Source organism: Poromitra crassiceps (assembly GCF_964638095.1).
Source record: "Poromitra crassiceps genome assembly, chromosome: 22".
NCBI lineage: Eukaryota > Metazoa > Chordata > Actinopteri > Beryciformes > Melamphaidae > Poromitra > Poromitra crassiceps.
In genome coordinates this window covers 14,458,645-14,471,130 of record NC_139647.1, presented here as the reverse complement: position 1 = coordinate 14,471,130, position 12,486 = coordinate 14,458,645, and the positions used below count along the sequence as shown (strand labels likewise).

The following is a 12,486-nucleotide window of genomic DNA, read 5'->3' as shown; positions in this document are numbered from 1 at the left end:
TGCGAGTTTGACCACCCAAAGTGTTCACCGAAGTTGAAAAACGTTAACTCGAGCGAATGGGCATCATTCGTGCCGTGAAATTCTGTGTCATTCAATGCCTTAGTGTGAACACACAGTAAGACGGAGCTCTACATCTTCACTATGTTCAGCTGAAATGCTAACTGGCTAACTACGGCTAACTACGGCTCCCAGGCGTTTCATGTATGGATTGTACAGAAACATGAAAACCAAATCTTTGAGATTTTCAAAACATTTTTAAAAGACCCAGAATGTTATTGGAATGGTATTTTAATTTTAGTTTGGTCTGTTTGACCTGTTTTTTGTGACCTTTAATCCAGCCACTTTTAATGGTTTTACTGTAATGTTGATCACACCTTCCCCTAACCTCACTGCTGGGTTAAAACTAAATTATTTTTCTGCCTATATATGCATATACAGTACATGTTCTGCCTATAGTGTATATACTGTACTAACATTCTTGATCAGATGCAAAGTTAGTTTGTACCATCCACTAAACATGCGTGTATATATTCACAGGAACAACATATATAATAAACGCTCATAGTTGAGAACTGCTAGCAATTTTCATGTCCCACACGTTCTCACCTCCTGTTCTTGCTGATGTCCAGTGCTTTGTTCTTACCTCCTATTCTTGCTGATGTCCAGTGCTTTGTCTTTCACCACCCAGTGGATGTGAGGCTCAGGGTCGCCGGTGGCCTGACAGTGCAGGATGGCTGTGTGACCCTGGTACACCGTCGTATGCTCCGGCTCCAGCTTAAACTGGATGTACACTACACAATACAAATACATATGTGAACAAACATACATACATACAGGCACGCACAGACACACACACACACACACACACACACACACACACACACACACACACACACACACACACACACACACACTAATACAATACACCACAGCTGGGGAAGAATATTTCCTGTGATGGACCGTGGTGACTGCGGTTAACGTCTCCCTGTCATTCGCAGTCTACAACAACCCCAATGCAATTCATTAATAGGCTGTAAACAGGCCACACAGTAAATGCTATGGTCGCCACTTGATGAGAAGGATAAATTAATGACAACCACAAGTCCTTCTAATGCACAACCACCACAAGTCATTCTAAAGCACAACAACCACAAGTCATTCTAAAGCACAACAACCACAAGTCATTCTAAAGCACAACAACCACAAGTCATTCTAAAGCACAACAACCACAAGTCATTCTAATGCACAACCACCACAAGTCATTCTAATGCACAACAACCACAAGTCATTCTAATGCACAACCACCACAAGTCATTCTAATGCACAACCACCACAAGTCATTCTAATGCACAACCACCACAAGTCATTCTAATGCACAACAACCACAAGTCATTCTAATGCACAACCACCACAAGTCATACTAATGCACAACAACCACAAGTCATTCTAATGCACAACAACCACAAGTCATTCTAATGCACAACCACCACAAGTCATTCTAATGCACAACAACCACAAGTCATTCTAATGCACAACAACCACAAGTCATTCTAATGCACAACCACCACAAGTCATTCTAATGCACAACAACCACAAGTCATTCTAATGCACAACAACCACAAGTCATTCTAATGCACAACCACCACAAGTCATTCTAATGCACAACAACCACAAGTCATTCTAATGCACAACAACCACAAGTCATTCTAATGCACAACAACCACAAGTCATTCTAATGCACAACCACCACAAGTCATTCTAAAGCACAACAACCACCACAAGTCATTCTAATGCACAACAACCACAAGTCATTCTAAAGCACAACAACCACAAGTCATTCTAAAGCACAACCACAAGTCATTCTAAAGCACAACAACCACCACAAGTCATTCTAATGCACAACAACCACAAGTCATTCTAAAGCACAACCACCACAAGTCATTCTAAAGCACAACAACCACCACAAGTCATTCTAATGCACAACAACCACAAGTCATTCTAATGCACAACAACCACAAGTCATTCTAAAGCACAACAACCACAAGTCATTCTAATGCACGACTGATGATGACTAACACTGCAGCATCATCCCCTTCCTGAGTGGGTGGGTTTACCTGCCACAGTGAGGGAAACCAAGGCTCTGATCTCCCCCTGGAGGCTGTTGGAGGCAATGCAGGTGTAGTTGCCGGCGTCACTGCGGGTCACTTTGGTGAACTGGAGCTGGCCGTTCCTCTGCTCCACGTTCGGCGGCAGCTCTCCTCCGTCTGCAGGGGGCGACAGGGAGACACACAGGGACGGGGACGGGGGGACGGGGTTCAGTCAGTGCTGAACTCTACTCCATCACGGCCAATGTAGATGAATGGGAGACAATTCTCCACGGTGATGAATCTTCATCACGCTCTCTGTTCATTATAGATTCTAAGCATGTCCCTTCTCATCCTGGTTGAAACTGAATGATGCATTAGTGGAATGAAGGGTGCACCATTCATTCTGGATGAGCTATGTCTTAAAAGAAGAAGAAGAAGAAGTGTATAACAGCCTTATCTGATTAGGCATTAAGCAGCATTAAAGCTAGGGTTAAGCCAGCGGTGTTGCACACCTGCTCTGGTCCAGCGGATGGTGGGGTTCTCTCGACCTGTAGCAGAGCACTGGATGCTGATCTTGTTATCTAGCTCCAGGCACTGGGCAGGCTGGGGGGTTGGGGTGAACTTCAGCTTCTCTGGAACACACGCAAGTCAAAACACACACATTCATTACACACATGGCAAACACACAGAGCACAGACGCCACATGTCAAAGTCTTTTTTTTTGAGTGCAACTCACACAGCGGTACACAGATGAATGACACTCGCTTCGTTCAAATCGTGCTCAGACACATTCGGGGTTTTGCGGCTATGTGCACAAATGTTACGCTCGGCTGAGTAAGGCAGCACAAGTCTATCACGGACTCAGATCGTATAAACACAGAGATTGGCCAGACAAAACATGTGAAATGTCAAGCCATCTATCACGCCAATGTTGGGCAAGTTACTTTCAAAATGTAATATACTACATATTACTAGTTACTTTCATTTGAAAGTAATATGTTACTTTATAATATTACTGTCTGTGTGTAGAGTAACTCATTACTTATTACACTACTTTTGCATTACTTTCACCATAATAACAGCAGTAGCAGAATGACGTCGCCGAAAAATAATTTCAACCGTCTTGAAGTCAGTGTAAACCATCCAAAATTCTAAATGTTATCGTTTTCCTTTGTAAGTGTCATCTATAGTGGTATTTGCATAAAAACACATAATTTGATTAGGAAATGTTTGTATATTTATTTAAATATGTGCTTTGATTAAAAAAGAAAGAAAGAAAAGTACCGGTAAGTCAATTTGTAACTTGTGTTACTTGACAAAGTAACTGGTATAAATAATATTACTGGAATCCTATTGGCAATAAGTTATATTACCGAGTTATTGGTAAAAGTAATATATTGCATGTAATATGTTACTTTTGTAATGAGTTACCCCCAACACTGTATCGTGCTAATCCTATACGTAGCAGCAGCGCTATGCGGATAGGAATTTAACATTGAGATAATGTGTTAAAGTGGAGGCTGTGATTAGAGTCCGATTTTACACCTCAGTGGGTGTCCTGCAGGCAGCCCAGAGACACAACATGGACACGCTCTTTCTATCCGAGGAAACACACACTCTCTCTCACACACACACACACACACACACACACACACACACACACACACACGCACGGCTCTGGGAGATGCCTTCAAGTGCACCACTCTCAGTGGGAAGCGTATTATCCATATATTGATTGCCCGATAGATCTCCTTCCAGCTTACCCAGCACATAGACGCGGGCTTGTCCAGACAGTCGGCCGCCCACAGTCTTGGTCTCACAGCCGTAGATGTGCCCGTCGTACACCTCCACACTGTTGATCCTCAGCGTGCCGTTGGGGAACAGTTTAAAACGAGAGTCCTGTGGATGAAAGAGAACCTTCGAGTCAACTTTTCAAATGTGGTCAAAACAAAACAAAACATAAAATGCGTATAAGGCCAGTTTCCATCAGTTGGGATGAAGTGAATAAGTAGGCTTTCTGAATGCAGAACATAGCCATGTGAGAAAATGGAAAGTCTTCATGCTGCGTAATTATTTATTCAACAAAGGCATTGCATTGGCATTGATCTCACAATTTCCATCTCAAGCCACTAGGGAAAGTGTGTATACGAGTGTGCATGAGTCATGTGTACAGTATGTGCAACTGTGTTTATATATAATTGTGTGTGATAAGTAACTGACCTCTGGCGTGAGCATGATGTTGTTGCGGAACCAGGTGACCTCAGGCTGGGGGTTGGCCTGGGCCTGACAGTGGAGGTAGCCTGGTTTACCCTCCTCTAAGTGGGTGTCCTGGGGCCTGCTCACCCACACTGGGGCCGCTGAGTGCACAAACACACAAAATACAGTTTATAACAATGCCTACAAACACACACAAAGTTTAAACGCACAAAATACAGTTGTAACAAGCAATGCCTACGAAACACACACAAACACACAATAAAGCTTTCGCTACATGCCCGTTGTGGGGAGAATGGCCCGTTATTCAGCAAGAGTCTAGACAGCAAAAGCATCCACGAGTTCCTCTGTATATTGTCGCATTGTTCCCGCCGTGGTCCTGTTGCAACACCGCATGACTTTCCTGAAGTTGTAGCATGTGACGGTGTGTGACCGTGACCTAAAAATTGTATTCCTCCTCAGTTTGCTCATGTTTTTAAGCTTAGAAGACTGGGTAAACAGTCAGGAAAACAGCAACAACATCAATATTATAATTAATGTGTGAAATAAGTTGCAAATACCCCCCTGACAGATTTCTTTTAAGTGACCCATTTGTAAAACCTCCTGATAGTTCCTGATTTCTCCAGAGAATTTGTTACCTGTCTGGAATACTCTAGAATACTCTACACACAATCTAACAAGGCCACGTGGATGATTTTGTGCGTGTTCTCGTCACTTAACAGACACGTTAACGTTAACCAATCCCCAAAGCCCAGCGTGTTGTTCCTTCAATTGAATGGAGCCAAAATGAGCTAATCAGGCTAGCCTCCGTGTGTTGGTTAAGCGTCTGCGTCTCTGACTCACTGGCCACGGTGAAGGTGACCTCCTGGGTCCTGCGGCCCGCCTTGTTTTGGGCCACGCAGGTGTAGGAGCCTGAGTCTGCCTCCTCTGTGGGGCTGAAGACCAGGTCCAGGCCGTCCTGGTAGACCCTGCCGTCGTCAGGCACCCGCTGGCCTCCTCTCTCCCACCAGACCTCCGGCTCGGGCTGGCCCCGGGGCGGGCGACACGCCACCCGCTGCAGGGTGTCTGCGGTGAACACCTTGGACAGCTTGGGCACCATGTCATCGATCTCTACGGTGGCGGGAGGGGGGGATGGGTGGGGTGGGGAGGGGGGGAGAGAGGCAAGAGAGAGGAGGAGCCAAGAGAGAGGAGGAGAATGTTCAGCGTGAAGGAGCCATTTAAAAACACTCAAATTGATTTCCATTTACACAAGACCCTGATAATAATCATCCAATTGTCGTCAAAGCTAACGAAGCATTTTGGAATTTTGAATTTCATGAGCGGCCACACAGGCGTTCTGTTGACAGAACCGATCAAAGCACACAGTAGGCGAGTATATAGGTTTTTCTTGGCGAGGAATTCGCCACCGCTAGTGTCCTCTAGAGAGAGAGTGGCGTCAGCGGAGGACCAAAATGCGTGACTCATTAGCCAATGAACAGCCAGGAAAGAGTCTCGCGCTACTTTTGCATGGTAAAAATAAAGCTGATAATAATGTACAATTTGATTCAAGAAAAAAAAACTTTCAGAGTACAACACAAACTGTCCATTTTGCTGCAACTCGACAGTGCTGCTTAATCCAGGACCTTACTTCCTGGAACTCTTGAGAGTAAAAAAAACTGGTCCATTGGAGTGAATGGAGATGTCGCGACTCTTCTATATACACGGCTCTGGCCAGCGCCTGTGTGGGGGGCCAGTCATATCAAACCTGGCAACCCTATATACAGTAAGTGGAATGCGATCCGCGGTAGTAAGACTCACAAGACCATCTCGCTCCCACTAACTGTGTGGTAGAATACCACTACTGTGTGGTATAATACGGTGTGTGTGTGTGTGTGTGTGTGTGTGTCCCAAATGGAAGTCATTAGTGTTTCATTAGCCAACTTGGCTCTGTAAGCAGGTCAGTGGCGGCGACCTTTGACGGGTCTAAGGTCCAAATCAATTCATTAGAACAGGAGAAAAATACCACACATTTCTCAGCAGATGAAAGAGGAGTCGGTTCTGGGCGAGGGGAGAGGGGGGGGGGGCAGTGAAGGGGGCGGGGCGTGGAGGGGAGAGGGGGGGGGGGCGTGGCTGCGATGGGAGCCACTGTTTCAACTTGTCCCTAAAATGCTGAAGTCTACTGTGACACAATCCCCTATAATGCCCGGAGGGATTAACAGCAGATTAAGTGAATGAAGGTATTTAAATGGAGCTGCGGTTCACTGCGGTTAAAACTGCAAGATACATTCGTACCTTGTTAATCCAAACCCTTGGGGGGGGGGGGGGGGGGGGGGGGGGGGGGAGAGTCTGTTGAAGAGAATCAAGTGTTTGGGACAGTGAAACACGGAAATTCCAGCCTTAAGCTTATTCAAAATATTTAACTTGCATGCACATGCATTCCTAAATGCTGCCCCATCTGTAAATTGAGATGATACCAAAGTCTGTTCTTGCTTTAAACTCCAGGAAATACTTTTAGAAATAATTTTAAAAAGTTCTTGGAGTTATGGGCTGAGTGAATTTTGAAGGGGTGGGGGGGTTAATATTGAAAGATATTATTAAAGATTGACATTTTTGTATATTATGCTCTTTTTTTCTTTCCTTTTTTAATCAGCAAGGGAAATCTGACCGTTATGCACAACAAGCAAAACATATTGTTACATTGTTATGTTTTTATTTATACACTTCATACACTTCTGGTGTGAACATTTCTCCTGGATGTACAGGACGTTAATTTGTGTGACAAGGGGTGCTGTCAGTCCAAAGAGATGCAACCTGGGAACTGAACACTGATACCACTTCCGATGCCTCAATGGATAATTAACTCACTTTATGAGTTAATTACCGTAAATTCCGGACTATAAGCCGCACCTTTTTTCCCGTTTTTTGGGCTTTTTTGGCCCCTGCGGCTTATATAACGGTGCGGCTTATCTATGGATTTTTTCCAAAAAAAAAAAAAAAAAAAAAAAAATCTCTCTTTTTTAGCACTCTTTCTAACTATAAATCCTATATAACTATAATAAGTTTTAATTTCCTCTCTTGCCCTCTTTTCACCACACTGTATGACACTGTATGACACTGTGTGCACTGTAAAAAACAACACAGGTGGTGTTGTGTTATGTTGTTTTGTTGAAATGTTAATAAATGGGAGCTTCCTCTACAATCCCCTCTGTGCATGAACCCTTACATATGGTAATTAAACATTAAAACACAAAGAAAAAAAAAAAAAAAAAAAAATACCATTAAAACACCCGCGGCTTATAGTCCGGTGCGGCTTATATAAGAAAAAAATAGTCAACTTTGAAGGTGCGGCTTATACACCGGTGCGGCTTATAGTCCGGAATTTACGGTATTCAACATTGTTTATTGGGCACCTTGTGTCATATGTTAGTTTTGCCATTTGTCCACCCGCTGTCAGGAGGAAGCTTGTTGAGGTCAATCTTGGCCAGCTGGACTGGTAGAGGAAAGGATGGAGGGAGCAGGAGAGGAGAGGAAGCAGCTACCGAGGGAAGAGGGCAGGAAAATGTGTCTGTGGAGGATACAGCTGGGCCGGATGTCAATAAGGGAATGTGATTATCATAAGAGCGATCTGGCCCTAAGTGAAAGACTGAGACGGGGGAGGGGAGGGGAGAGATGGTGGGCAAGAGGGTGACATAACCCAATTGCCCTCTCTCTCAGATGTCAGTATGGCAGGTGTTTATCTCTCACCAGCTCAATAACTACAACGTTGTGTTTGTTTGTGTGTGTGTGCGTGCGTGTGTGTGTGTGTACCTGCTATAAGGAGCGAGGCCTCCAGCGTGACGTGGGGCCCTCGGGGGCCGCGGCCAACACACTTGTAGACCCCCGTGTTCCTGGGCTTGGTCTGGGTGATGAGCAGCGTGCCGTTGGGGAGCAGGATCACTCTGTGGAGAGAGAGGAAACGCATTAAAAACAACGTGCAGTGACGCCTCTTCTCATTCTGCAATCCTCCAAATAGTCCACCAACGGACAGGGAAGCAGCCGAAGAGCCAATGTCACACATGAATTGTACATGAAAGCACATTCATTGGCCGATGAGTGTCACGGAAATGTTCCCACGCAGTTGCGATGCCCGGTGCCAGACCTCGCTCAAATAGCATTTGCAAATAATGCTTAGCATTTGTGTTGGCCTGCCTCGGAGCACCAGATGTGGAGGGGTTGCCAGTTGCCACATAAGACAATACAATGATTGCCAGAAAGTATTTCAAAGTTAATTTAGAATAGGCCTATTTTTTTGTGCTTGGCAAGATATCTAATGCTATCTGAAAAGAGTCCTGATTCAGTAAAAACAAGCCATCTGGTGGCTCCGTGTAGGTTAAAACAAATGCCAAGAATTATGTGCAAACTACATATGTCTCGAGCCTCAAAGAAAATATTAAATTTTCTATAAAGTCTTGTACTTTCGGGGGCCCACTTTGATGGGCGCCCCCTGGCCTCTGGCAGGCTGAGGGGAGTATCGGTGCTAGTGATGGACGGGATGAGAGGTAATTACAGGCTGACCTTCAGCCAACTCCCAGGATGACAGATAGGGAGCTGCACATCCAGCAACACCACAGACAGCAGCTCTACCATGGCTATAGACAAAGCTTGCTCTTGGGATGAGTGACTATGTAAAGCAGAGGAATAAATAAAGTACTGGGCAGGCGCTGTTGGATGCCTTTGGAGAGCTGTGTAATTCCTGAGAAGAATCCTCCAAAAAGAAGGATTGATCTGGGCCCTGCTGGGCCTGGTTCTGGTTCTGTAGTAGTGGATCCTCTCAGGAGGAGTGGTGTTTCTGCTGCTGCAGCAGCTCTGCTTTCCCCTCATCAACAACAGGAGGGTGATGAGCTTTGGGAGTGAGTGTATGTTTCCACCCAGACATCAGAAACTAGTCTGTGGAACATCAGTTCTCTCAGGAGGTCTAGTCTGAAATAACCACGCGACATAATGAAGAAAACCAGGCTAAAATAACCACACGACATAATGAAGAGAGACGTTTTTGAAAACCAGTCTAAAAGAACCACACACCATAATGAAAATAGCTTTTTTTCTTTTCAAAATCTTGATAATAATAATAATAATTAGATAATCTCTGATAATAACACCTGGGTATAGCTCTGATAATACCTGGGATAAGACCTGGGTATAGCTCTGATAATACCTGGGTATAGCTCTGATAATACCTGTGATAAGACCTGGGTATAGCTCTGATAATAACACCTGGGTATAGCTCTGATAATACCTGGGATAAGACCTGGGTATAGCTCTGATAATAACACCTGGGTATAGCTCTGATAATACCTGTGATAAGACCTGGGTATAGCTCTGATAATAACACCTGGGTATAGCTCTGATAATACCTGGGATAAGACCTGGGTATAGCTCTGATAATAACACCTGGGTATAGCTCGGATAATAAGACCTGGGTATAGCTCTGATAATACCTGGGATAAGACCTGGGTATAGCTCTGATAATAACACCTGGGTATAGCTCTGATAATACCTGGGATAAGACCTGGGTATAGCTCTGATAATAACACCTGGGTATAGCTCTGATAATACCTGGGATAAGACCTGGGTATAGCTCTGATAATAACACCTGGGTATAGCTCTGATAATACCTGTGATAAGACCTGGGTATAGCTCTGATAATAACACCTGGGTATAGCTCTGATAATACCTGGGATAAGACCTGGGTATAGCTCTGATAATAACACCTGGGTATAGCTCTGATAATAACACCTGGGTATAGCTCTGATAATACCTGGGATAAGACCTGGGTATAGCTCTGATAATAACACCTGGGTATAGCTTGGATAATAAGACCTGGGTATAGCTCTGATAATACCTGGGATAAGACCTGGGTATAGCTCTGATAATACCTGGGATAAGACCTGGGTATAGCTCTGACAATACCTGGGTATAGCTCTGATAATACCTGGGATAAGACCTGGGTATAGCTCTGATAATAACACCTGGGTATAGCTACGTGGGCCCCTCTGCAGCCCGAAAACTTGGTTTTCACCTTTTTGCCTGTGAAGGTACTTCGACCCGTGTGTGTGTGTGTGGGGGGGGGGGGGCAGAGTTTTCTTTCTCCTTGTCAAACATAGCCTTGAGCTTTCTTAAGTTTTTCCACACGTACGAAAACCAAATGGACATGAAATATTCACAGCTCATCTCTTGGGGGTTGGTTGTCTGAGGCGTACAGGTGTAAAGCAGATGAAAGCCCCCCTGCAGAGGGGCTGCATTCCCCCGGCTTTTACACCAGCCCAGATCAATAAACACAACTACAAACACAAACGCAACGCAGCAGGCTGCTCTGAGAGACCTGACCCACAAGGAGACCAGGTGTGTGTGTGTGTGTGTGTGTGTGTGTTCACGTTCAGCAGTGTGTATTGCGCGTCCCTCCACACAGTGAGTCCCAGTGCTTCGTCATCACTGGCTGGGTCACCAAACACGCCGCCGACAAGCTCATTACCCACACCAGCTATTGATGTTGCACTCCATCCCCTCCCTCGCTCAGTGAACACAATCTACTCCCCTAATCAGTTTACTATGGAAAACCAGGGTCTTACTCGCCATGCGGAACAGCCTGGCTGGCCACAATGTAGCTACGTAAGCGTGCTACGTAGCCCCCGAAGGTATACTTGGCAGGCTGTATAGAAATGGGTTATTATCTAATGCTTACATGGTTATAATAAGGGACGCGGCGGTAGGCTGATTGTAGCCCGAGGACTTTGTTTCCATTCTGTGTGAGAAACTTGGATAATGTTGCAACTTAAACCTTTGGCGACAGGCTGCGTTCATCAGTGATAGGCTGCAGAGAGCCAGGCTGCGTTCATCAGTGATAGGCTGCAGAGAGCCAGGCTGCGTTCATCAGTGATAGGATACAGAGAGCCAGGCTGCGTTCATCAGTGATAGGCTGCAGAGAGCCAGGCTGCGTTCATCAGTGATAGGCTGGAGAGAGCCAGGCTGCGTTCATCAGTGATAGGCTGCAGAGAGCCAGGCTGCGTTCATCAGTGATAGGCTGCAGAGAGCCAGGCTGCGTTCATCAGTGATAGGCTGGAGAGAGCCAGGCTGCGTTCATCAGTGATAGGCTGGAGAGAGCCAGGCTGCGTTCATCAGTGATAGGCTGGAGAGAGCCAGGCTGCGTTCATCAGTGATAGGCTGGAGAGAGCCAGGCTGCGTTCATCAGTGATAGGCTGGAGAGAGCCAGGCTGCGTTCATCAGTGATAGGCTGCAGAGAGCCAGGCTGCGTTCATCAGTGATAGGCTGCAGAGAGTCAGGCTGCGTTCATCAGTGATAGGCTGCAGAGAGCCAGGCTGCGTTCATCAGTGATAGGCTGGAGAGAGTCAGGCTGCATTCATCAGTGATAGGCTGCAGAGAGCCAGGCTGCGTTCATCAGTGATAGGCTGCAGAGAGCCAGGCTGCGTTCAAGTGATGTATAGTAGACTGTGGATCAACTTGACTGCGCTCTACGTCCAGAAATAACATTCCGTAACGCGCAACATTACCCCTCCAATTCATCTTAAGCCGGAGTTGTAAGAGCAAAGTGAGAGACACCGACGCCAGAGTTCCACCTCGCTGGGCCCAAAAGAACGCCTGATTCCCTCTCTCTCTCTCACATGCACACTCCCTCACAAGGGCTGATGCTTATATAAGGGTGACTGCTGAGCAGGGAAGAAAGGGAAGATGAGGGAGGGCAGAGAAGCGAGTCCGGGTTGACAAGTGGGAGCAGAGAATGCGGTGCAGGAGGAAAAGGAGCGGTGCAGAGGGAGAGCGGTTTTGCTCCTAGACGTACCGAGACTTGTTGGCCAGCAGCTCGCTCTCGTGGTACCACTCCAAGGTGGGTGGCGGCACGGCGGTGAACTGGCAGTGGAAGGCGGCCTCCTCGTTCCTCATCACCACCTGGTCCTCAGGAGTGACCACCGGCCGCGGGAAGCTCTTATCTGGGAAGATAGAACACAAACATCTCTGATGATTACATTGACAGGCATTAGACCATCAAGTCACAGCTGCTTGGACGCTCCAGCAACACACAAAGACACACACAGCCTTCTTACTGCGGGCTTTATTAAAACCTGACAACAGGTTAGGAGGTACGGTGGTGCAGTGGTTAGCACTATCGCCTCACAGCTCGAAGGTCGTGGGTTCGATTCCCACCTGGGGACGA

General features: G+C 46.1%; 1 protein-coding gene across 1 annotated transcript in view; it reads right to left on the bottom strand.

The window, feature by feature from the left end:
• ptk7b (protein tyrosine kinase 7b) overlaps nt 1-12,486 on the bottom strand; it is a 123,546-nt gene that overhangs the window by 9,626 nt on the left and 101,434 nt on the right. Inside the window, exons 5-12 of the mRNA XM_083658009.1 lie at nt 12,115-12,262; nt 8,088-8,218; nt 5,145-5,411; nt 4,308-4,444; nt 3,851-3,986; nt 2,600-2,719; nt 2,115-2,264; nt 644-791 (exon numbers count right to left, since the gene is read on the bottom strand). Coding sequence (XP_083514135.1) covers nt 644-791; nt 2,115-2,264; nt 2,600-2,719; nt 3,851-3,986; nt 4,308-4,444; nt 5,145-5,411; nt 8,088-8,218; nt 12,115-12,262 — 1,237 coding nt within the window. The remainder of the gene's footprint in view (nt 1-643; nt 792-2,114; nt 2,265-2,599; nt 2,720-3,850; nt 3,987-4,307; nt 4,445-5,144; nt 5,412-8,087; nt 8,219-12,114; nt 12,263-12,486) is intronic.